This window comes from Scleropages formosus, chromosome 16, assembly GCF_900964775.1.
Source record: "Scleropages formosus chromosome 16, fSclFor1.1, whole genome shotgun sequence".
NCBI lineage: Eukaryota > Metazoa > Chordata > Actinopteri > Osteoglossiformes > Osteoglossidae > Scleropages > Scleropages formosus.
This window is the reverse complement of record NC_041821.1, coordinates 1,170,365-1,183,051: the sequence shown is the minus strand read 5'-3', so window position 1 is coordinate 1,183,051 and position 12,687 is coordinate 1,170,365. Positions and strand designations below refer to the sequence as shown.

General features: G+C 46.4%; 1 protein-coding gene across 1 annotated transcript; it reads left to right on the top strand.

Annotated features, from left to right (window-relative positions):
* Positions 1-3,613: 3,613 nt before the first annotated feature.
* LOC108929980 (uncharacterized) lies at positions 3,614-5,963 on the top strand. The gene is made up of 2 exons (XM_018744947.2): positions 3,614-3,632; positions 4,595-5,963. Exon 2 carries the CDS (start codon positions 4,612-4,614, stop codon positions 5,857-5,859), a length of 1,248 nt encoding a protein of 415 aa, XP_018600463.2. The 5' UTR covers positions 3,614-3,632; positions 4,595-4,611; the 3' UTR covers positions 5,860-5,963.
* The last annotated feature ends 6,724 nt before the right edge of the window (positions 5,964-12,687 follow it).

The window sequence follows — 12,687 nt, the reverse complement described above, 5'->3', positions numbered from 1 at the left end:
TTAACCACATAAAGCACTGATTGGAGTACAACCTGGGAAAAAAGGGGTTATTCACAGTGGAACAGGGTGATATGTGCAGGGAGAAATTATTTTGTTTATATTAAACAATAAGACAGAACCCGCAGCTCAGATCCCAGAGGAGTTTCCCACCGCACAATGTAGCTCACCAAAGCCAGAAGAATCTGTTGAATAAATAAACACACACAAGAGGCACCCCATACCCCGCCCACCAAGGCATGGCATGTGTGCCTCTTATCATTTCTCCAAGTGTTATCTGGCATCCCAACTGTGGGCCGTGTCCGAGCTCGGAAACACGCTGGGGGCTCCACCGTACGTTCAGAGAAGACTTGGCCACAACACCAGCTCCACAGCCAAGCAGGGGAAGTTCCACCCATGTTTGTGTGCTTCTGTGTTTCCTGAGGAGTTCCCAGTGTGACTCCTGTAAGATTTTACTGTGCTGTTTACTGGAGCAGAGCTTCCACTGTACATTATGGAGATGTCTCAGTGTTTACCCAGGGTTCGACAGACGAACATTCCAGGGACGTGGATTATCATTGGCTACCACTGTTTTGTGAGATTTGTGATCCTATGAACTGTTTTCGTGGAGAACAAAACAATTTTTTTTTTTCATATATGTGATAGGACACAGAGCCACCTGGTGATGACTTGAAATAACTTACTTTTTTTGGTAAGTCATGCGTTCACACCCAGGCATTGCTGAGATCTGCTGCTGCCTTTTCAAGGCCATTTTCTGTGTTCTGCCAGGAGCGCTGGTACCATGTTATACTAAGTGGAAGGTTCACCGGTGTTTTCTTGTATGTTTTCCATGGTTTAAAAGAGGGGAGCTGGACACATGGTGAAACTGGCAGTGACCAGCATAGCTCTTCCAATCAAAGAGGGTGATTTATTTCTTTAGTTGACTGACGCTATTCTCTGAAATGACTTACAATGTTAAGCTACTTATAATTATGTACTCCTATATACAGATGGGTAATTTTACTGGAGTAATCTGGTCTCTCTCCTCTCCTTCCTGTCCAAAACCCTAGAGCGGGCAGCCTGTGATCAACTGTCTGATTTCCTCACCCCGAACCGTCTCCTCGATGGACATCAGTCTGGTTTCAAAGTTGGTCACTCCACTGAGACCGCCCTTCTGGCGGTATCTGACGCTCTCCAAGCTGCTAGAGCTGCCTCCCTCTCCTCGGTCCTCATCCTCCTCGATCTGTCTGCAGCATTCGACACTTTCAATCACCGGGTTCTACTCTCCTCTCTTAATCAGCTTGGGATCAAAGGTGCGGCACTAAGATGGTTTGAGTCCCCACCTTATGGGACAGCTGGTAGTGTAGTGTAGTAGTTAGAGCAACTGCCTGTGGCCCCAAAGGTTGTAGGTTCAAGCCTCTTCTCCAGCTGTAGTACCCTTGAGCAAGGTCCTTAAGCTGAAATACTCTAGTAAAATTACCCAGCTATATCAATGGGTAAATAATTGTAAGTTGCTTTGAAGATAAGTGTCAGCTAAATGAATATTTGTGATGTAAATGTAAACCTGTCTGGGGGAGTGCTTGTTCCTTTCTCAATCAGTGCTCTGTAGGGCTTAGTAGTGGGTCCTCCTCCTTTGGTCCAGTCATAGCCTCCCATGGATCCAAATACCACTGCTATGCTGATGATACCCAGCTTTTCCTCTCCTTTCCACCTGGTGCATCAGATATCTCTACACGCATTGCCTGTCAGACATTTCTTCATGCATGTATGATCTCCAACTCAACCTCTCCAAAACAGAGATTCTTCAGCTGGCCTGTCGATCAAACTGGACAACGCACTCATTCCGCCTAGGTCTTTCGTTAAGAGTCTGGGAGTAACAATCGACGCGAGTCTGTCGTTCTCTCAACGTGACGAAGCCGCAACCCGGTCCTGCAGATACATCCCGCATAATATTCGTAGGATCCCTCGTTACCGAGTCCACCCAACTACTTGTCCAGGCCATGGTGACTTTCCATCTGGGCTACTGCAACTCTCTCCTGTGTGGCCTTCCTGCTACTGCCATCAAACCTCAGCAGCATTCTGCATCAGCTGCGGCACAAGTTGTGTTTGATTTGCCAAAGTGCTCCCACGTGTCTCCTCTACTCATCTCTCTACACTGGCTTCCTATAGCCGCTCGAATCAAATTCAAAACCCTGGTTAATGTGTACAAATGCATCAATAGAACTGCTCCCGGCTGTTTACGGGACTTGATCAACCGGTACGCCCCAGCCAGGCCCCTTCGCTCGTCTACTTCTGCTCGCTCGGTGGTCCCGCACACGAAAGGTAAAGCTCGGAGGTTCTCGGTTCTGGGTCCGCTGTGGTGGAATGACCTTCCCCCATCACTCAGAACTGCAGAAACTCTGTCTGTTTTCAAGAAGGGTCTGAAAACCCACCTTTTCCAGATCCACTTCGCCCAAGATCTCTCCAGCTCATTTATGGTATAACTGTTCACACATCGTAACTCCATAAGCATCCCCAGATACAACCTTTATTCAGCCACTACTCTGGCATTGTACTTCCTCATTTGTGTATCTTATAATATTTAAAAAAAAAAAAAAATTGATGGGAGGGTATCGGGATTTGTCTATCCTGTGTCTTATACACCTACTCGAACAATGAACCTTGGTACAGCAAGTGGTAGGTAACAAACTAGGTTTGCTTGAGACTTTCATGTCTGCAGCTATGTCTCCTTCTCTTAATGTAATGCATAAATTGTACTTTTGCTGAGATGTATGTCGCTTTGGACAAAAGCATCTGCTAAATGAATAAATGTAAATGAGGGGTGCGGTGGTGCAGTGGGTTGGACCGGGTCCTGCTCTCTGGGGGGTCTAGGGTTCAAGTCCCCCTTGGAGTGCCTTGCGACGGACTGGCATCTCATCCTGGGTGTATCTCCTCCCCCTACAGCCTTTCACCCTGTGTTGCCGGGTTAGGCTCTGGCTCCTCGCGACCCCATATTGGACAAGTGGTTAAGACAATGTGTGTGTAAATGTAACTTAAGGTAAGTACCTTGCTTAAGGATACTACAGCCAGAGGTGGGAGTCAGACTTGTAACCTTTGGGTCCAAAACCAGCAGTACACTACCAGGTGCCCCAGTAAGGTGTCTGCATCTCTTGGGTTAGGGGTTATTATAGTGGTTTGTGGTAGGGCTAAGGTTAGGGTTAAGAGAAAGCATTAGTGGCTAAGTTTAGAATTAGGTGTCTTTAAGGGGTTAGGGTTAAGTGTCTATGTCTATGTTAGGGGTGAGGGTCAGCTTTAGAGTTAGGGATTAGAGTTACAGTTAAGATTGGGGTTAGGGTTGCTCAATGAGGCACCCTTCACATACATGTGCAGTTTCAAGCTACCAAAACATTTGCTTATTATGTGTTCCTGTAAGGTGAATGGCGGCAGGATAACGTCTCCATAGCGACCTCCATAGCGACCATAGTTAAACTGGTCCTCTGCTTTTTTGAATGACACGGACCTCCTCTTGTTTTTCCCTCATTTCTTGAACAACAGCTGCAGGTAGCTTTCAGGTCCCTGCATAGCTTTTTGCTGAAGAGCTTCGAAGGAGCCTGGGTGATACCTAAGCAACGGGGTCAACACCAGGAGCAGAAGACACACTTCATCGTAGAACACAGGTGCATGATAAGCACATGCTTGTCTGTGTGAGAAAGCTGGAGAACTGTAGCATCTGTGTGTCGTATCTACAGGTGGTCCCCAATTTACGATGGGGTTACGTTCCTCAAAAGCTATCATAAGTTGAAAATTTCATAAGTTGAAAATGCATTTAATACACCTAATACACACCTCTGCATGACAGACTGGGAGATGTGGATCACTGCTGCTGCCCAGCATCACAAGAGAGTATCACACCGCATATCACTTCCCTGGGAAAAAAATTAAGATTAATCATTCGAAATACAGTTTCTACTGCATGTCTATCGCCAGCTCACCATCATAAAGTCAAAAATCTCAAGTCAAACCATCGTAAATCGGTGACCACCTGTATATGTGTGTGTCTATGTGAAGCCTGAGGGAGACTCCTGTTGTGTCTATTGTACGACATGCTTACTCCTCCCATACCAGAAAGGATGTAAAATGCTTAGGAGTAATGTGGGAAAATTCAGTTTTTTCGAAGTGCCTGACCCAGATGAAGTCAAAAATTTGTTCAAAAAAAGGGCTTTGTAAATGGTAAGAGTAAAACACTGTACAATTGTCCTCTAGGTCTCATCTTGGAAGGAGCAGGAAAGTGGGGAAATGGGTGACGCAGTGTTGGAATGCAATACAACTTGTTTCGCAGAAAGGCTGCTATGAGTTGAGTGATCTTAGGATTAGTGATTACAATAGAAAATGAGTCACTGTGGAGACAACATTGATGATCATGGACCCTTATTACATTTACTGCAGCTTATCAGCAGAAAAAATATATAAACACATATAAGTGTTAGCGTTAGCGTCAGGGACTCATATGAGGTATGCTGAGGGTTAAGGTTAGGGTTAGTGGGAGTTAGGCTGCTGTGGTAAAATCCAAGTTCTGCTCATACTCTTTATACATGTGCTGCTTACTGCTCAAAATGCCCATTTTCCTCCTCTACTGCAGCTCTCCTCTTTAGCTCCATGATTCGAACCCTGCAGCACCTGGGTGATCTGAGGAGGGTCACCTTCGGACACATGCCCCCCAGACATGGTCTGAGGCTGCTCTACTGGTTCTCCATCAACTGTGTAAAGTTCTGCTGGGATGGAAGCATGCAGCTGCAGTGTGTCCCCGATGCGGGAGAGTTTGGGTTCCATCACTACGGCAATTACGAGAATCTGTTTCCCAGCTTGAGGCATCAAGGCTACACATACTTTGTAGTGGGCAACCTGAACTGTCAGACCCATCAAGGATCTCAGGACTTGCCTAAGTACGTGAGGGAAGCCTACAATGATTTCATAGACAGTTTGGATAGAAACAGGGACCGTATCATCATAAGTCTACATCGAATCACAAAGCTGATAAAGGATATCTACATTACAGAGCACCTGCCTGGTTCTGGAGATTTCAACCCATATGGAACTTACCTCCTAAGCCCTGAGCTCATCGAGGACATACAGGAAATGTCATTGACAAAATTCCTCATCAGTACTGGGTGTACCTATAACTTCACCAATGAGTCCTTCAATGAATCCATCAATGAATCAATTAATAAGTCCATCAATGAGTCTATCAGTGGGACTACTGAAGAGTCCATTGATGAGAGCATAGACAAGTCTGATAATGACAGCAGTGACTCTGAAGGACTCGAGTGGCTTGACACACCTAAACCAAAACTGGAGCATCAGGAAGAATACCACAAGTCAGGCACCAGCCAAACCCATCGTACTGAGCAAGTGCTCAGTCATCTTCCCTTTTCCCACGCTTGTAGGACTGATCCAAATTCGATGCAGCATCACCTCCCAGTAAATTCTGATTCGGATCTAGAGATGCAGTTCTCTGTCCAATCCAGTGACATACCTGAAGACCTTAAAAATAAACTCCATCTGCCCAGCTGTGCTGGTCCACAACTTCTAATGGGAGAACAACAAATGGAAAACAGAAGCTGTGTGCACTCTGAGCTCAAGGAACATCAACTCAGCTGCTGGACTGATGAAGCAGATGTGGTGGTGCTCATTGTCATCGCTGTCATGATTCTGCTGGGCTTGGTGTTTCATTTCTTGAGCCTCAGTGCAGTATTGTTCACAGTGTTGTTGCTGGAAGTCACCCCTGAGAGGCCGCCCCAGTCTTGGGATAGAGGGAGACAAGGTCTTGCCCTGCCAATGGCCCCAGCGGATGCAGTCCTGAGAAGAAAATGCAGACGAAATAAGCAGAAGTGGAAAAGGAAGTGAGGAAACCTACTGAGAAAGGGACGCTCTCCTGGGAGTTGTACTGTGTGTTGGGTGTGTATAGAGGAGACTGGCAATGTTTTAGATTTACATTACATTTATTCATTTAGCAGATGCTTTTATCCAAAGCAACGTACATCTCATAGAAAATACAACGTGTTCATTACATTAGAAGGAAGAGACACTTAGATACAGACGTGTGATTCTTAAGTACAGTTAGTTTGTTTCCACCATATGAACCAGTGTTCATCACACGGGTAGCTGAATAAGACTTTATTCAAATATCCACAATTCCTGATCACCTTCCTAGCATTTTTTTTTCAGAAACATATAAACATTTACGTTACATTACAGGAGTAGCTGTGTAAAGGTTTATCTGGGAATGATCTTAAAGTTATAGTGGATGGACATTTACACCTTATATGAACTTAAGAGATGATGGGCGAATCGAGTCTAGAAAAGGAGAGTTTTCTGACCCTATTTAAATGTGGACAGAGATTCAGCAGTTCTGAGTGAGAGGGGGAGGTCGTTCCACCACAACGGGGCCAGAACCGAGAACCTCTGTGCTTTACCTTTCATGCGCGGGACCATCAAGCAGGGGAAGGAAGCGCGAAGCAGTCTGGTTGGGGTGTAGGGGAATGATCAAGGATGATAGGTTGATATTTCACTGAACTGTTGCATAGCAAGATGTTGTTGAAGATTGTTTTGTGTGGGTCAGCGAATGAGTCTAAATGCAAAGATGCTGTAAAGGACTCATCAACACTTTGAGCAAGGTGCCATGTCCACACTAGAATGGACCACAAGAGACTGGTCCAAAGGAGAATGGACCATCAAACAGGGTGCTGGACTGCAGAAGAGTGGAGCGCAGGAGAATGGACCACAGAACCGAATGCTGGTCCACAGGATTTTGGTTCAAATACATTTCTGCATAATTTCCTTCCGTGTTGAACATCTGAGACTCAGCTGCCAGTTGAGAGCTCGCTGTGTGCGAAATGATTGAGACAAATTGTGAGCACATCTTCGCACAACCACACCTCTTGATCTGGGGACAGAGAAGTAAAACTGAGATGCTCACAGGGTGCTGCGTGTGCGCGCACACACAAACACACACACACACACGCACACACGCACACACGCGCACACACAGGCCTGGACGGCAGACATGGGGAGTGTGTACCTCGACACGGAGCCGGAGTCCATCTACGCCAACGTGGGCTCTGCGACAGGGAACCAACCCGACTCGGTGTACGAGATTTTTGACCTGAGCCCAGCGCCTCAACAGGCAGGTAAGATAACAAGTTATGGGGAACAAGGAGAAGGAAGTAGAACGTTGGAGGACTTCAGGGTGGGGGAAGGGGTGGCATGTTAATACAGCAAAGTGGATTTTTCATTTCATTTGCTAATATTTCTACAAATTCACAATTTCTACTATTTCTTACAGTGTTTATGTGGAAATGCTGAAAATTGACAACGGTTTAGTGCCGAGCGAACCCTCCCCCTGTGGCGGAGACTGACAACTCGGGGAAACACGAGCTTCTGTTGTACTTTAAATTCTGGTTACCTGGGATTAGACCTTCATGTCCCTTAAAGGCCTGGACAGCTGGAGGTGAAGGGAAGATTAAACCATCTGAATGAGTTACAAGTTCTGATTCATTTCATTGTGTGATTTATAGATATAAACATACTGAAGGACATCTTTACATGAGCTGTCAAAGTGGTAAATCCTTGCAAGACATCAAGAAATTATCAAAAGTGTCCTGAAAACGAATGTGTCAGAAGAAGGTCAGTGAGCTTTCAGCTCTTCTGGGTTCCGATTTTGAGGAGGTTGCTGGAGGAGGGGGCGGCAGCTGAGACTTGAATGTGGTGAGGGATTAAGAGTAAGAGAGAAAGAGAGAATGAGGTCAGAGGAGAGTCGGTGACAACAGGTGAGTCTCCAAGAAATGTTGTCCTCAGACGGTCCTCAACGCCCACAACCCCTCTGGACCTTCAGTCCTCCTCTGCCAGTCTCGTGTTCATCTGTAGAGTAAGAGCACTGCCTCCTGTCACCTCACTTCTGTCACTGCTGGGGCTCCAGCCTCAAGTCAGTTGTTCACCTGAGCCAACAGGTGGCGCAGCAGTTCACAATCTGCACCCTGAAAAAATGCAGTAAAAATACCCAGCTGTGTAAATGGGTAAATCAGTGTACGGATGTAGCTTAGTGTCCCACCTTGAACCTGGCCTTGGAGAGAAGTGTCAGATGAAATAAACGAGGTACAGAAGTAACAGGCTGCACCCTGCAAAGCGCTGACTCAGCTCTGTACCTGTGCATCAAAGGGGCGTCTGTTCGGCACAAGAACCGCGCTGAAGAACGAGTCTCGAACCTCTGCTGTTGGAGGCCACCAGCTGCAGGAGCTCCAGCTGAAAACTGTTTCACTGTATTCCTTAGACGATGGATATAATGTCATGATAACATAATAAGTACAAAGTAAGTATAATAAAAAATATCTACGACAATACTACAGTAAAATACTGGTGAACACTGATATTGACCAGCGACTGTCCTTCAGGAGCCACACGTCCGCATCTTTGTCTCCGTCGCTGTTGTGGACAACCTTTTGTTTGTCGCTTTGGACAGTGTATGTGTGATGAATGAATATTTGTGAGTGATAATGTTCGTATCTGTTTCTAATATTGGTATCTGATAAGAAACTTACATATTTCCCCCTGTACTTTCCACTGTTGGGACCACTGGACACCTGGACACATGAGTGACATCTTCTTCCAGGGCTCGATGTCCATGTTTTTCCAGGTGGTCTAGCAGTCACTGACCAGGCCATGTTTCTGTCCAGCTCCAGGTGTCCATGGTGCCAAGAGCAACGGTGGACGCTGTGGATGCTGTGGACACTGTGGAAGCTGTGGATGCCGTGGACGCTGTGGTCGCTGTCCTCTATACCGGCAGCTCTCAGCTGCTCTGGGCCTGTTGACGGCCGTCCTGTTGTCTGCCATCGTAGCCCTGTCCCTCCACTGTGAGTCCCACGTCCTGCTGTTATTCTCACACTGACCAGCGATGTCAAGAACTGGACACATTGACTCGTTTCCCTTTATTTAAAAATTTATGAAAAGAAAATATTCAGTCCTTTACAATATGAGACAAAGTCACAAATTTTTGCATAGTTGTTCCAGCTGCTTTTCGGACTCAGAGGTTGCAGGTTCAAATCCCACATCCTGCTATAGCACCTTGAGCAAGATATTTGCTCTCAGTTGCTCCGGTAAAAATTATCCAGTTATATTATTTACATGTATTCATTTATCAGACACTTTTCTCCAAAGCGACGAACATCTCATAGAAGATACTATGTATGCATTACATTAGCAGGAAAAGACACAGATGCGGATGTGTGATTATTAAGTACAATTAGTTTCTTTCCACTATATGAACCAGTGTTCATCACATGAGTAGCTGAATAGAACTTTGTCTGAATATCGATGATTCCTGATCACCTTCTTAGTAATATTTTTATGTATATAAACATTTACGCTACATTACAGGAGTAGCTGCGTGAAGGTTTATCTGTTAACAGGTACGACCTCAAAGTTATAGTGAAAATATACTATAGTGATAGCCTAGATAGGTAAATAGATGTAGTAAAAACTGGCATGACACAATCTGTGATTTCTGAGCTAAACAAACATCTGCGATGTCGTAGAGAAAAATGAAAAATGTTGTAGAGTCGGATCAGAACAGCCCAGCAAAGGTTTCCACACCACCAGCCCAATTCATTACACCTGCAGTACAAAGTATTACTACAACTATAATAAGGACAGTATTTATTAGGATAAAAAACAGTAACATAAAAGGTGACACTGTGTAATACAGCTCACTTCCAAACATTCCTGCAAAAAAGTGTCAAGAGCGCTGGACTGTCGCATTACAGTTACAGTAAGTTCGTGTAAAACTATGGTAGATCAGTGTAAAAAACAGTGATTGACACAAGTCGTGTCTGTGAAGGTCTCACACTGCACCCCCTCCCCTGACCCCCAGACAGAGGACAGGTGGCAGACCTTGAGCAGGAGCTCCGCCAGCTCTCTCAGGAGGTGTCCCTCCTGTCCAGCAACATGATGACCGAGACAGAGGTGTCCCTGTCGCGTCACCTGAGCCTCAGCGAGGAGAGAGACCGGCTGCGGCGCGAGAGAGACCAGCTCGATGTCAACTACAGACGGTGTCGGAGTCAGGTGCAGTAGGGGTACGACCCCCACTGTCGTTACCGCTCATTGGGACACGAGATGTAAGAGACATCATGAGTGTTGTACTACACCACTGGACACTCCCGCTTTGTCCTTTCAAATAACAATAAAGGTACTTTACCCGACAAGTGGCTCATTTCTCACTTCCGCATCACGTCTTCAGATCCCTCTTTGTGTGTGCGTGTGTGTATGTGTGTGCACACTCACCGCTCACTGGATCATTCTGATTCCCAGGGTCTCTTCTACACCACTACAAGGCACCTGTGGAACACCTGTAACACACCAATAATACACCTGTAGCACATCTTGCATTTGGTTTCCATGACTATCAAACACACTCAGTTCCTTACAGCATCCCGTTGCCACGGCTCCCAGTTGCCTGTTTAAGCCTTGCACCACAGAGTGAGAAGAGGGAGGGGACCAAAGTGCCACCGTTTCCCCACTTCATCCGCCACGTTCCGGGAGCAGAGCAATTCTCTGTGTACAAGAATGAACTTTTCACGACATGTTTATATTGCACCAATTGTTTTACTCACGTTGGCCGACAACGTCATGGCTGGCGCGCAGCAGATGGACTCAGAGGCTCCTCAGCTGATGAGGTGACTATGGAGGTGAGGTGTGTTCCCTACAGCTCCAGCTGAAAATGTACAGGCTTTGGTTCGAACCGCAGCTCCTGGCCGGACTGACTCCGGTGAAGATGCTTCCCCAAAACGCTCCAGTAAAAACCGCCCGGCTGTACGAGGAGGTAAATCACTGTAAACACCTCGGCACTGTAGGTTATTTTGGAGAAGCGCATCAGCTGAGTAAAGAAAGTGAAGGTGTGTGAGGAGCAGCTGCGTGAAGTGTCACAGCCAACATGAAGCATGTGAGCAGTCTGCAGTCCTTATGGATATGGATTTTTGGGAGAGCTCTTTTCAGAGCCCCGGCATAACCGGCCGACACCACGGTACGGTAAGTAGCACTTCGAACCTCACTTGGACGTAAAAGTAAAAGAGAGGCTCCAGCAGGGCGAGGGTAAAGGCGGTAAAACTCGGAACATGAAGTCGCGAAATGCTGTATTTGCTAAAAAATTAATGAAATGTAAGTGCTACACACATGCAAAGTGAAATGAGTGAAAAAGGAACCTGTTTGGGTATGAGTAACAGGAAATGATTGCATGGCAGATATTGCACAATGGAAATTAATTTCCCCACTGAACCATACGCTGCAGTTCCTGACATTATTGCAGTGAAGTAAATGTGATCTGCACGCTGTGGACGGCTCCCGAAGGTCCAACACTGCCGAGAGTCTCATTCTCTGACACACAGCAAGTATTTCTGTGTGTGTGTGTGTGTGTGTCTGTGAAAAAATATTTATGATGAGTACATGTGCTTGTTTTTTTTTCTCATTCAGGATCAGTATTAGCATTTCTGTTCTTTGGTTGGTGCTTTTTAACTGTCCTGCACAGACCACTGCTACTGTACTGCTTAGAGCTGCTGCCTTTAGACCCAAAGGTCACAGGTTCGATCCCCTCCTCCAGCTGTAGTGCCCTTGAGCAAGGTACTCACCCTGACTTGCTCCCATAAAATTCCCCTGCTATATCCATGGGTTAGTAAGTGTCAGCTGCTTTGGAGAAGACTATCAGGTACCTGTGGACTCACTTGCCAGGTGTTCCCCACTTTCAGGGACTTTGATCCCATTAGGTTTCTCGTACAGTGTGTCATGGAGGCGGTGGTGCTCACTGTGGCTTTGCTCTCTCAGGATTAAAATGGACAGTAGCCTTGTCCTGCTTCTCCTCCTGCCTCCCGTCTTTGGCATTCAAACCCTGGAGACTCTGAAGGACCTCAAGAAGACAGGCTATGGACAGTCGTACCAGAGACATGGGCTACGACTGTTGCGGTTTCTCGCTGAAAACATCATCAGGTTTGAGAACGGAGTCATGCATGCTCAGTTCACCGGGGACCAGTATGGCTTCCATCACTATGGCAACTATGAAGGACTTCTTCCTGTTCTGCGGTCAGGCCTGCAGTACTTTGAGGTTGGAAATCTGAACACGGAGACACATCCAAGGTCCAGAGAGTTACCTGCTAGTGTGAGACAAGCATATGACAATAGCAGGTACTACTGCAGTGAGAACAACGTGGAACGCGTCATGCTGTGTCTCAGACGGAACTCGAACGTCATCGAGCAGGTGTACCTCACCGAGCACCGGCCGCGCTCGCGGGATTTTAACGAGGGACGGACCTACCGCGTCAGTCCTCGTCTCATCCGACAACTGCAATCGTCACAGAGCTCTGGGCTCTCCGTCGTTAATCAGTCCTGGTGCAGGGTGCCGAGTGGCGTTCCGAGCAGAATCGAACCTGAGCCCGGCCCCTGTGGGCGTGTAGGGGAGTACATTTGCGCTGCACTTTTAATTTTTATCCTGATGATCCTGTTCCTTTCTTCTTTGAGCACTAATAGACAAAAATGGTAATTTTTACATCTTACCAAAGTGGAATGTTTTTCACCTTCATGAAAGTCAGTAGTTGTTAGTAAGAACAATGATCCAGTCATTACAGTTCTCCTCATTCTGCACCATACTCCATGTGTGTGTCGCCTGGGTACCAACAGCAATAACATGTTTGTACC

Excerpts from the sequence above, each read along its gene's own strand:
- LOC108929980 (XM_018744947.2), top strand. The coding sequence starts at position 4,612 with ATGATTCGAACCCTGCAGCACCTGGGTGATCTGAGGAGGGTCACCTTC.